Source organism: Balaenoptera acutorostrata, chromosome 19 (genome assembly GCF_949987535.1).
Source record: "Balaenoptera acutorostrata chromosome 19, mBalAcu1.1, whole genome shotgun sequence".
NCBI lineage: Eukaryota > Metazoa > Chordata > Mammalia > Artiodactyla > Balaenopteridae > Balaenoptera > Balaenoptera acutorostrata.
Window position 1 is genome coordinate 48,012,432 of NC_080082.1, and position 13,109 is coordinate 48,025,540.

Sequence of the window (13,109 nt, forward strand, 5' to 3'; positions counted from 1 at the left end):
CGTGGCTCCTGGGGTTTCCTCTCCATAATGCACCCCAAAAGTACTCTTCCCAGAAAGGTCCGGAAGGGGGTGGAGGAATTTCCCCGCTCTTGCTCTGTTTTCCCATACCAAAGTTCTGTTTTTGTGATGAGAAAAAGAACGAAGCCCCGAGAGCTTTGCCTAGAGGCGGAGACAGCTGCAGAGCAGGGAACTGAGGGTCGGCTGTCTCGACCCCAAGGCGCAGGCTTTGGCGGTGGAGCGTGGAGCAGACCAGTGACCAGGTCTCGTCCTGGGCCCCGCAATCGGCCAGGGCTGCAGGCAGCCGGCTGTCCAGGCCCCGCCCCCGCCCCGCCCCGCCCCGCCCCGCGCCGGCCAGGCCCCACCCCCTGACCGGCCCCACGCCTGCCAGGCCCCGCCCCCTGACCGGCCCCACGCCCGCCGCCTGGCTCAGTTTGACTGCGCCCCCTGGCGGCCCAGCCCCGACCTGGCGCCTCGCATCTTGTCTCCTGGCGGCCCAGTTCCTGTCCCACCTCTCCCAGCTACCCAGAGCCGAAGGGCCGTCTCACTCCCGCCTTCCCACAGCCCCGTGTTCCCCACAACCCCGAAACCGCTCCCCTACCCTAGACCCCCGCCTCCCCTCACCCCTGCACCTCGGACTTCACTCGCCTCACCCCAACCTTGTCCCGCCATCCAGAGTTCCTGCATCCGTGGGGGCACTGACTGGCGGCAGAGCCTCAGATCCCTCCTCCCAGCACTGTCAACTTAAAGGAAAATGCACAGTGTAAAAGTTACCAGTTCACTTTTATTCCTGGACCTTACTGCGGACTGTAGCATGGGAGACAACCTCTCAGATAGCTCTGAGGGACGGCTCCAGAGAGGTAAGGGAGGAGCCAGGGTATATGAACTTTTTGCCGGGAAAAACATGCAGTCAAGCATAGAAAGCTTACTGCTAATCACAAAGAACAGACATCTCAAGTTAATGATTTTAGTGCTTTTCTGTGTATGGGAAGAAGACGGAAAAACTGGGATCATTTAAATGTTCCTTAAGTACACGTCTTAACCATGTAGGGGCTATTGTATCCAAAGCACAGAATGCTTCCTGTTTTTCTCTGTCTTGAATTCCCCTCAGGTGCACTGTCTGTGGGCCACTGCAGTAGCTAATGGCTTGATCCTTGTAGAACTGGAAGAGCAGGCAACATTTTTTTTCTTTGCAGTACCCCTACATCCTGGACACCTCCCTACCCCCTGTGTTGATATTAGTAATTTGTGTTCTCTCTCTTTTTTTCTTAGCCTGGCTAGAGGCTTATCAATTTTATGGATCTTTTTAAAGAATCAGCTTTTGTATTAATTGATTTTCTCTATTGATTTCCTATTTTCAATTTCACTGGATTATGCTGCAATTCCGAGTATTTTTTTTCTCCTACTTCTTTTGGATTTAATTTGCTCTTCTTTTTCTGTTTTCTTAAGGTGGAAGTTTAGATGATTGATTTTAGATTTTCCTTCTTTTTTCATGTATGCATTCAATGCTATAAATTTCCCTTTAAGCACTACTTTCACTGCATCCCACAAATTTTGGTAAGTTGTATTTTCATTTTTGTCTAGTTCAAAATATGTTACAACTTTTTGAAATTTCATTTATTTATTTTTGGCTGCATTGGATCTTCATTGCGGTGCCCGGGCTTCTCATTGCATTGGCTTCTCTTGTTGCAGAGCTGGGCTCTAGGCGCGCGGGCTTCAGTAGTTGCAGAGCGTGGGCTTAGTAGTTGTGGCTCACTGGCTCTGGAGTGCAGGCTCAGTAGTTGTGGTGCACGGGCTTAGTTGCTCCACGGCATGTGGGATCTTCCCGGACCAGGGCTTGAACCTGTGTCCCCTGCATTGGCAGGCGGATTCTTAACCACTGGTGCCACCAGGGAAGTCCCAAAATACGTTAAAACTTCTCTTGAGATTTCTTCTTTGGCCCGTGTGTCATTTAGAAGTGTTAGTCTCCATGTATTTTGGTATATCCCAACCATCTTTCTGTTATTGAGTTCTTGTTTAATTCCGTTGTATTCTGAGAGCAGAAATTGTATGATTTTTGTTCTTTAAAATTTGTTAAGGTGTGTTTTATGGCCTAGAATGTGGTCTATATTGGTGAATATTCCATATGAGTTTGAGGAGAACATGTATTCTGCTGTTGTTGGATGAAGTGGTCCATAAATGTCCATTATATCCAGTTGATTGATATTGTTGAATTCCTCTGTATTCTTACTAATTTTATGCCTGTTGGATCTGTCCATTTCTCATAGAGAGGTGCTGAAATCTCCAACTATGATAGTGGACTCATCAATTTCTCTTTGCAAATTTAGTAGTTTTTGCCTCACATAGTTTGATGCTCTGGTGTTCTGCACATGCACATTAAGGATTACTATATCTTCTTGGAGAATTGACCTTTTTTATCATTATGTAATGTCTCTCTTTAGCCCTGATAAATTTTCTTGCTGTGAAGTCTGCTCTGTCTGAAATTTCTGATAGTGTTAGTATGGTATATTTTTCTTTATCCATTTACTTTTAATCTATATGTGTCTTTATATCTAAAGTGGGTTTCTTGTAGACAACATATTGTTGGGTCTTGTTTTTTGATCCACTCTGACAGTCTCTGTGTTTTAATTGGTGCATTTAGACCATTCAAAGCAATTGTTGATATAGTTAGATTAATAACTACCATATTTGTCACTGTTTTTTATTTGTTGCCCTTGTTTTTTGAATTTTTTTTTTTTTTTGCCATGCCACGTGGCTTGCATGATCTTAGTTCCCTGACCAGAGATTGAACCCATGTCCCCTGCATTGGAAGCACAGAGTCTTAACTGCTGGACCACCAGGGAAGTCCCTGCCCTTTGCAGTTTTAATTGAGTATTTTATGTGATTTCATTTTCTCTCCTTTCTTAGCATATCAGATGTACCTCTATTTTACTTTTTAAAGTGGTTGCCCAAGAGTTTGCATTTATAGTTTACATTTATATTTAATTCAAGTCTACTTTCAATAGCCCTATACTGCTTAATGGGTAGTGTGGGTACCTTAAAGTAACAAAATATTTCTAATTCGTCCCTCCTGTCCCTTTCATTGCTGTCATTTATTTCATATATACATATATATGTAGTTGCTATTACTATTTTGAACAAACTATTATCTGTTAGATCAATTAGGAATAAGAACAATTCAAGTATTTCTTTTACCTTCACTTTTCTCTTTTTTTGATGCTCTTCCTTTCTTTATGAAGATCTGAGTTTCTGACCTATGTCATTTTCCTTCTCGCTAAAGAACTTTTAATGTTTCTCTCAAGGCAGATCTACTGGTAACAGGTTTCCTCAGTTTTTGTTTGTCTGAGGAAGTCTTTATTTCTCCTTTACTTTTTTTTTTTTTTTGGCTGTGTTGGGTCTTCATTTCTATGCGAGGGCTTTCTCTAGTTGTGGCAAGCGGGGGCCACTCTTCATCGATGTGCGTGGGCCTTTCACTGTCGCGGCCTCTCTTGTTGCGAGGCACAGGCTCCAGACGCGCAGGCTCAGTAGTTGTGGCTCACGGACCTAGTTGCTCCGTGGCATGTGGGATCTTCCCAGACCAGGGCTCGAACCCGTGTGCCCTGCATTGGCAAGCAGATTCTCAACCACTGTGCCACCAGGGATGCCCTCTCCTTTACTTCTGAAGGATAATTTTGCAGGATACAAATTTCTAGGTTGATGATTTTTTTCTCTCAATACTTAAAATATTTCAGTCTATTATTTTTTAAAAATATATATATATATTTATTTATTTTTGGCTGCGTTGGGTCTCCATCGCTGTGTGCAGCGAGCAGGGGCCACTCTTCGTTGTGGTGCACGGGCTTCTCATTGAGGTGGCTTCTCCTGTTGCGGAGCACGGGCCCTAGGTGCGCAGGCTTCAATAGTTGTGGCATGCAGGCTCAGCAGTTGTGGCACACGGGCCTAGTTGCTCCGCGGCATGTGGGATCCTCCCAGACCCAGGCTCGAACCCGTGTCCCCTGCATTTGCAGGCAGACTCTCAACCACTGTGCCACCAGGGAAGTCCACAGTCTCTTCTTACTTGCATGGTTTCTGAGGAGAAGCTGGATGTCAGGCTTATCTTTGCTCCTCTATAGGTAAGGTGTTTTTTCCTCTGGCTTCTTTCAGGATTTTTTATCTTTAATTTTCTGTAGCTTTACAATGATATGCGTAGGTGTAGTTCTTTTTTTGCATTTATCCTGTTTGGTGTTCTCGGAGCTTCCTTGATCAATGGTTTAGTGTTTGAAATTAATTTGGGGGAAATTCTTAATCATTATTGCTTCAAATATTTTTTTCTGTTCCTTTCTCTCTTCTTCTGGTATTCTTGTTATGCATATGTTACACCTTCTGTAGTTGTTCCACAGTTGTTGGATATTCTATTCTGGTTTTTTTTTTCCCCAGTCTTTTTTCTGTTTGCTTTTCAGTTTTGGAGGTTTCTATTGAGATATCCTCAAGCTCAGAGATTCTTTCCTCAGCCACATTTAGTCTAATAATAAGCCCATCAAAGCTGTTCTTCATTTCTGTTATGGTGTTTCTGATCCGTAACATTTCTTTTTGGTTCTTTCTTAGAATTTTCATCTCTCTGCTAACATTGCCCACGTGTTTTTTTAAAAAAATTAATTAATTAATTAATTTATTTATTTATGGCTGTGTTGGGTCTTCGTTTCTGTGCGAGGGCTTTCTCTAGTTGTGGCAAGCAGGGGCCACTCTTCATAGCGATGCACGGGCCTCTCACTATCGCGGCCTCTCTTGTTGCAGAGCACAGGCTCCAGATGCGCAGGCTCAGTAGTTGTGGCTCACGGGCCTAGTTGCTCCGTGGCATGTGGGATCTTCCCAGACCAGGGCTCGAACCCGTGTCCCCTGCACTGGCAGGCAGATTCTCAACCACTGTGCCACCAGGGAAGCCTGCCCACGTGTTCTTGCATAACTGTCTACTTTATTCATTAGAGCCCTTAGCATATAATCACAGTTGTTTTAAATTCCTGGTCTGATACTTCCAACATCCATGCCATATGAGTCTGGTCTTGATGTTATATTTGTGCTGACCCTTCAAACTGTGTTTTCTGCCTCTTAGTATTTCTCGTAATTTTTTTTGTTGTTGTTGGGCAGACATGATGCACTAGGTAAAAGGAACTGCTATAAATAAGCTTTCAATAATGTGGTCGCAAGGTGTGGGGTGTGGAGGAGCATTCTACAATCCTATGATTAGGTCTCTGTCTTTTAGTGAGCCTGTGCCTCTGGCTTGTGAACTTCACATGTGCTGTTTAGTCTGCAACCCTCACCCCTCGCTTTCATGTGGAATAGGTTGGCTAGAGGGGGCTGGGGTTGGGTGTTTCCCCTCCCCCAGGACAGTTAGTCTCCGATAAAATCCAAGCAGGTTCGGCTCTGGTTAGTTTCTCCTGAGGGCAGAGCTTAAGAAGAACAGGATGCTGTGGCATATTTCAGGATGGTTCCTTTTCCCTTTCCCTGCTGGAAGCACGAGGGGACTTTTCTCCAGCTTTCACTGTGAGGATTAGGACTGTTCCTGGAGGTAACACTCACAGAAGTGGGGGGACCCAGTAATGCAACTCTCAGAGTTGTCCACACTGAGCCTTCAGCCATTTGTCAATTACAGTTCAGGTTTCCCTATCCTGCCGTTGGTGCCCATGGAGGTTGCTGCTCCTGGATTTCTGCTCTGGTAACTTGGAATTCTTTGTATTTGCCTGTCTATCTCTCCAATTTGGCGGGCAGCCATTCGCCTTGTGACCTCACTTCTCTTATGGATCTAAGAAGAGTTGTTGATTTTTCAGTTTGTTCTGCTTTTTCCTTGTTGTGAGGATGGAGTGGTGACTTCCAAGCTTCTCACATGCCATATCAGAAGAAGTTCTTCATTTCTTTTTTATTGCCTAGTAATATTCTATTGTGTGGATATGCCTCATTTTATTTATTCATTCATCAGTGGATGGTCACGTTTGGATCGTTTCCAGTTCATCTTTTCAATTTTTAAAAAATTGAAGTGTAGTTGATTTACAATGTTGCATTAGTTTCTGGAGTAGAGCAAAGTGATTCAGTATATATATATTCTGAATATATGTTGTATATATTCTTTTTCAGATTCTTTTCCATTAGAGTTTATTACAAGATGTTGAATATAGTTCCCTGTGCTATACCATAGGTCCTTGCTGTTTATTTTATATATAGTAGTGTGTATCTGCTAATCCCAAACTCCTAATTTATCCCTCCCCTCCTTTTCATCTTTGGTAACCATAAGTTTGTTTTCTATGTCTGTGAGTCTGTTTCTGTTTTGTAAATAAGTTCATTTGTATCTTTTTTTTTTTACATTCCACATATAAGTGATACCATTTATTTGTCAATCTCTGTCTGACTTACTTCACTTAGTATGGTAATCTCTAGCTTCATCCATGTTGTTGGAAATGGCATTATTTCATTCTTTTTTATGGCTGAGTAATATTCCATTGCATATTTATACCACATCTTCTTTTTTTTTTTTTTTTTTAAGATTTCTTTATTGACTGATTGATTGCTATGTTGGGTCTTCGTTTTTGTGCTATGGCTTTCTCCAGTTGTGGCAAGTGGGGGCCACTCTTCATCGCGGTGCGCGGGCCTCTCACTATTGTGGCCTCTCTTGTTGCGGAGCACAGGCTCCAGACGCGCAGGCTCAGTAGTTGTGGCTCACGGGCCTAGTTGCTCCGCGGCATGTGGGATCTTCCCAGACCAGGGCTCGAACCCGTGTTTCCTGCATTAGCAGGCAGATTCTCAACCACTGCGCCACCAGGGAAGCCCCCACATCTTCTTTATCCATTCATCTGTCACTGGGCACTTAGGTTGATTTCATGCCTTGGCTATTGTAAATAATGCTGCTATGAACACTGTGGTGCATGTATCTTTTCGAGTTAGAGTTTTCATTTTTTCTGGGTATATGCCCAGGAGTGGGATGGCTGGATCATATGGCAGCTCTATTTTTAGTTTTTTGAGGAACATCCATACTGTTCTCCATAGTGGCTGCACCAATTTACATTCCCACCAACAGTGGAGGAGTGTTCACTTTTCTCCACACCCTCTCCAGCACTTATTATTATTATTATTATTATTATTTTTTTAATAAATTTATTTTATTTTTATTTATTTTTGGCTGCGTTGGGTCTTTGCTTTCTCTAGTTGCAGCGAGCGGGGGCTACTCTTCGTTGTGCGGGCTTCTCATTGCGGTGGCCTCTCCTGTTGCAGAGCACGGGCTCTAGGGGCGCGGGCTTCAGCAGTTGTGGCTCGTGGGCTCTAGAGTGCAGGCTCAGTAGTTGTGGCGCACTGGCCCAGTTGCTCTGCGGCATGTGGGATCTTCCCGGACCAGGGCTCGAACCCGTGTACCCTGCATTGGCAGGTGGATTCTTAACCACTGTGCCACCAGGGAAGCCCTCCAGCGCTTATTATTTGTAGATTGTTTGATGATGGCCATTCTGACTGGTATGAAGTGATACCTCATTGTAGTTTTGATTTGCATTTCTCTAATAACGATGTTGAGCATCTCTTCATGTGCCTGTTGACCATCTGTATGTCTTCTTTGGAGAAATGTCTGTTTAGGTCTTCTGCCCCTTTTTTTGATTGGGCTGTTTGTTTTGTTGTTGTTGTTGAGTCATGTGAGCTGTTTGTATATTTTGGAAATTAAGCTCTTGTCAGTTGCAGCTTCATTTGCAAATATTTTCTCCTACTCCATAGGTTGTCTTTTCATTTTGTTTATGGTTTTCTTTGCTGTGCAAAAGCTTGTAAGTTTGATTAGGTCCTATTTGGTTATTTTTGCTTTTACTTCTTTTGCCTTGGGAGTCTGACCTAAGAAAACATTGCTATGATTTACACCAGAGAATGTTTTGCCTATGTTCTCTTCTATGAGTTTTATGTTGTCATGTCTTATATTTAAGTCTTTAAGCCATTTTGAGTTTATTTTTTGTGTATGGTGTGAGGGAGTGGTCTAACTTCATTGTTTTACGTGTAGCTGTCCAGCTTCCCCACACTACTTGCTGAAGAGAATGTTTTTTCTCCATTGTATATTCTTGCCTCCTTTGTTGAAGATTAATTGACCATAGGTGTGTGGTGTTTCCAATTTTTGATTATTATGAATAATATTTCTATGAATGCCCATGTTCAAGTTTTTGTGTGGACATTTGGTTTCATTTTTCTTAGGTAAAAACCTAGGAGTTAAGTTGCTGGATCATAAGTTAACACATATATTTAAATTTTGAGGAATTGCTGAACTATTTTCCAAAGTGGCTGCAGGATTTTACGTTCACACCAGCCCAATATGAGAGTTCCGATTTCTCTTGTTATCGTCTGATTTTCTGATTACAGACATTCAACTAGGTATGAAGTGGTATCTCAATATGTTTCTTTGTTTGTTTGGTTTGTTCTGTTTTCTGTGTTTAGGTACTATAATCGAATGTCTTTTTTTCCCCAGTTTTATCGAGGTATAATTGACATACAGCACTGCATAAGCTTAAGATGTACAACATAATGTTTTGACTTACATCATGAAATGATTACCATAATAGGTTTAGTGAGCATCTATCATCTCATATAGATACAACATGAAAGAAATAGATAATATTTTTTTCCTTGTGATGAGAACTTTTAGGATTTACTCTCTTTACACAATATGGTTTTGATTTACATTTCCCTAATGGCTTAAGATGTTGAGCACGTTTCCAAGTGCTTATAGATTATTTACATATCTTTTTTGGAGAAATGCCTGTTCATATCATTTGCCTATTTTTAAATTAGATTGTTTCTTTATTGTTGAGTTTTAAGAGTGTTTTACGTATTCTAGATACAAGTCCCTTACCTGGTATATGATTTGCAAAAATGTTCTTCCGTTGTATGGGTTGTTTTTCACTTTCTTGATGGTGTCCTTTGAAGCACAGAAGTTTTTCATTTTGATAATGTCCAGTTTATCATTGTTGTTGCTGTTGCCGCTGCTGCTTGTGCTTTTGTTGTCATATCTAAGAAACCATTGACTAATGCAAATTCACAAAGATTTACACCCATGTTTTCTTCTAAGAGGCTTGTAATTTTAGCTCTCACATTTAGGTCTTTGATCCATTTTGAGTTAATTTTTGTATATGGTATGAGATAAGGGTCCAACTTCATTCTTTTGCATGTGGATATTCACTTGTCCCAGCACAATTTGTTGAAAAGATTTTTCTTTCCCTTTTTAATTATCTTGGCACCCTTGTTGAAAATCAAGTGACCAAAAATATGAGTGCTTATTTCTGGATTCTTAGTTCTATTTCATCCATCTATATGTCTATCCTTATGCTAATACTACACTGTCTTGATTACTGTCTCTTTGTATGTTTTGAAAAGAGTTTTGAAGTTGGAAATTGTGAGACCTCTACCTTTGTTCCTTTACAAGAATTTTTTGGTTATTCTGCTTCCCTTGAGTTTCTGTGTAAATTTTAGGATTGAGGTAGGAGGCAGATGGGTCCCTGGGCTGAACAGCTGGTTTTTGTCAAGTGGAATACAATCGAAGCTTTGTTTTCCCTGGACACGCCAAGGATGAGGTTAATGGCAGGAGCTGAGCTCTGCTGGAGTAAAGAGATAAGATGACCACTCCTGAGGTCAAGGGAAACTCCCTGACTTCACAGGTGCAGAAAGACTCCTTGGGGGTCAAAAAGGAGGGGCCATCACCCCATAACAGGTGACGCCAAGCCTCCACAAGCCTCTACGCTGGAATCCATCTTGACAAAAAGATGTGCACGCATGTTGGGGAGTGTCCTAGAACAAGTCAGATGTGGGAAAAGAAGTAAGAAAATTGGCCAAAGATGTGGAAGAACTGCCCCTATATAAATGATTTAACCACCTCTTTACTGCACTTTTCCTCATTAGGGAGGATGCCCACAGTCTTTCTCTCCAGGTGTGTATTTCTGCCTTGCTTCTGTCTTAAATAAACAAACTGTTTCTCTGTGTGCTTTCTCACTTGTTGTGCTATGTCTCTAATAATAAACTTTGGGCCTGTTTTTACAATTTTTGCCTCTTTGAGAAATTCATTTTTCAAATGGGGCAAGGGCCAGGGGAACTTTGCTTCTAGCCTCTAGCCCCTGGTGGTCTAGCAACTAGTATTCCTGGTTTTCATCCAAGCTGCCCAGGTTCAATTCCTAGGCAGGGAACTAAGATCTCTCTTCAGGACTGCTCACTGCTGTCTCTCCGATACCAGGATCAGCTTGTCAATTTTAGAAAAGAAGTCTGCTGGGATTTTGATGGGATGGTGTTGAATCTGTAGATCACTTTGGAGGGTATTTTCATAAGAATAGTAAGTCTGCTAATCCATGAACATGGGTTGCTTTTCCATTTATTTAAGTCTTTTAAAATTTATTTTAACAATATTTTGTAATTTTCAGAGTATAAGTGTTACACTTTTTTGGTTAAATTTATTCCTATTTTGATGCTTTTGTAAATGCAATTTTCTTCTTAATTTTTTTTCTGGATTGTTCATTGCAAGTGTATAGGAATACTATTGATTTTTAAACTATTGATCTGGTATTCTGCAACCTTCTGAACTCATTCAGTCTATCCTTTTTTCAGATCCCATTTAAAATTATGAGGGGACACCAGCACATTGTGAGTTCCTGTCACTTCTGTGTGGATGACACAAAGGTCCTCAGTGGCTCCTATGACTGCACCGTGAAGCTGTGGGTAGGTGGCCCAGTGTTAGGTGGAACCAAAACGTCCCATAAGCTTATGTCTCCTCTTGTGGAGAGTTCCCCAGTACTGAGTTCCCAGACATTCAAGGATCCCAAAGATTTGGAGTGACCTTTCTGAGCAAAGTGCAAGAAGAAGAAGCAAAATGAGGGCTCACCCTAGTTTCAAGTCACCAGAGAGAGATGAGGTTAGTGTGGCAGCTGTCAGCCTGTTAATTTGGAAACAGTGGGAGCAGGGATGGAGACCGCTGGACCAGGAGCTCACCACCTTTTGTTAGAGGCTGTGCCCGAGACCTACCTGGGGTCTCTGAGCTGTGTTATCTCTCTGGGTCTCCTTCTCATTTGGAATATTCAGTTCCATCACAGAGATGGTATTACGGCTAGGCCTAGGTGATCACAAGAGGACAGAAAAGTGGCCAGTCCTGGGACCTATCCATGAAGGGTGATTGGGAGAGGTAGGCCTGAGCACAGGTCAGTGCCACAAGGGGCAGAGGAACAGGGATGTGATGGTCAGATGAGGTTACAGAGAGGTGGCCACCAAGAACTCTTCCAAAGTCTTCTGGGCATAGCCAGCAGACCCTAGTGGGCCTGCTTGGGGGCACTGCTGGTCAGTCAGGAGGGGATGAGGAGGGAGCAGGGCTGGGAGATGGCAATGGCCATCAGGGGCCAGGCCACAGATGACCGTGTGTCTGGGACAGGGCCCACTGGGAAGGACAGTCAGTTCCGAGTTTTGCTGTCTCATCTGGCTTCAGGGGCAGGAGGGGGACAGGGCGGAGTGAGTCAAGGCTGGTTCCTGGGTTCTGGTTTGGGTAACTAGGTGGAGGATAGCTCCTTACCCTCCAGATCACCTTGGAGGAGCATCTTCTGGGTCATCTTCTGGGTCTTGGTGGGTACCAAGCCAGGCAGACTAGTCAGGAGGGTCTGGGGACTATCCAAGTGGTTCAGGCCCCACATTAGTGACCTACCAGCTGTTTGACCCTGGGTGGTTACATGACCTCCTGGGCCTCCCTAAACCTCTCCAGGCCTCACAGGATCAGCTGTGTGCTGGGGCCACCCCAGGGCCTGCCTGGCCCATACCAGGTCCCGACAGACATCCACTCTCTCCTCTTCTGTGGCCCTTATCCATCCCCCATCCCCCCACCCAGCCCCATGATCTTCTTGTTGGGAAAACCACTGCTTCCTCTGGGAACCCTAAGCCCTATCCCAACCCTCTGGGATGACTGAGAAGGCCTGGGGGTGAGGGGGTCTCTGCTGGTTGTCATCACCCAGGGGGAGGGAGAATGGTGACTTTCCAAGTGTGCATTTTGCTTTGTCATCTTCAGATGCTTCTCATGTTCTTCTCACCTTTTGAGTCAGTGGAAGGACTCTCAGGTGTTTCTGTCTATTTTGGCCAGAGGGCTTCTGTCTCTATAAGGGGACATCTGCCTGTTTTCTCTCATTGTCCCAAGATTAGGGACCATCCATCAAGATGTCCTTGGCTCCCCACAGCGGCCTCACTGCCCCTGCTCCCTGCCTACTCCGTGCCCCATCCAGGACACTGTCACGTCAGCCTGCCCAAGCGTCCTCAATACCTGACTTGCTCACAGCCTTACCCCCTGCCACCACCTTCTCCAGCTGCCCCCTCCGTCCCTCTGCCATCCTTCACACCTCCACCCCTAGTTGCAGAATCACTAGTTCTCTGGTCTCCCTGCCTTGGTTGCCCCTCCAATGGTCCTCTTTCCCCCTCCTGGCTCTCTTTTCCCCATCTTTTTCTCTGCTCCTGCCTCCTCCTGTGGCTCTCCCTGCCCCAGCGGCAGCTCGTGGCGCGAGCCCTCCCTCAGGAGGTGACTAAGCCATTACCCTGCGCATCACCTTCTCTGTCACAGTATCTTGGGCAAATGTCTCCTTGCCTCTCCCTTCTCTCCTCCACTCTCATCATCTCCCATCTCCAGTCCTTCCTCTCAACCCACCCAAAGCCAAACTTCTGGTTTAATCTTTTAAAAAGGTCCCTTTCCCCTAACTGCAGATCACTGTGAATAATTTAGAAAGACCATAGATGTATGAAGAAGCTGAGAAGAAAATTATCCTTAATCCTGTGCCCAATATCTCTCTAATATGGTACATCTCTTTCCAATCATTGTAAAAAAAAATCACTGGTAGTTTTTCTCATACTATGAAGGTAATATGGTTTTATCACCAAAATACATAAAGACACAAAGAAGAAAAAAAACCATCATTCCGTGAACCCTGAGTTAACTACCATGAAAATGTTGGAGTGTAGCTTTTCTTTTTCCTGTTCACACATGTACACACACATTTATGAAATTGAAACCATACAGAAAAACTGTTTATATAATCACAATAAACTTGGGCTACAAATATTGTCACATCTCCTTTATGTTTCTAACCACTTATTAGAACCCCTTCCTCCCCATT

The 13,109-nt window shown here is 43.6% G+C and overlaps 1 protein-coding gene across 1 annotated transcript in view; it reads left to right on the forward strand.

Moving 5' to 3' along the window:
• WDR88 (WD repeat domain 88) overlaps positions 1 to 13,109 on the forward strand; it is a 46,949-nt gene that overhangs the window by 4,357 nt on the left and 29,483 nt on the right. The window contains exon 2 of the mRNA XM_007165221.2: positions 10,579 to 10,689. Within this exon, the coding sequence (XP_007165283.1) occupies positions 10,579 to 10,689 (111 nt within the window). The remainder of the gene's footprint in view (positions 1 to 10,578; positions 10,690 to 13,109) is intronic.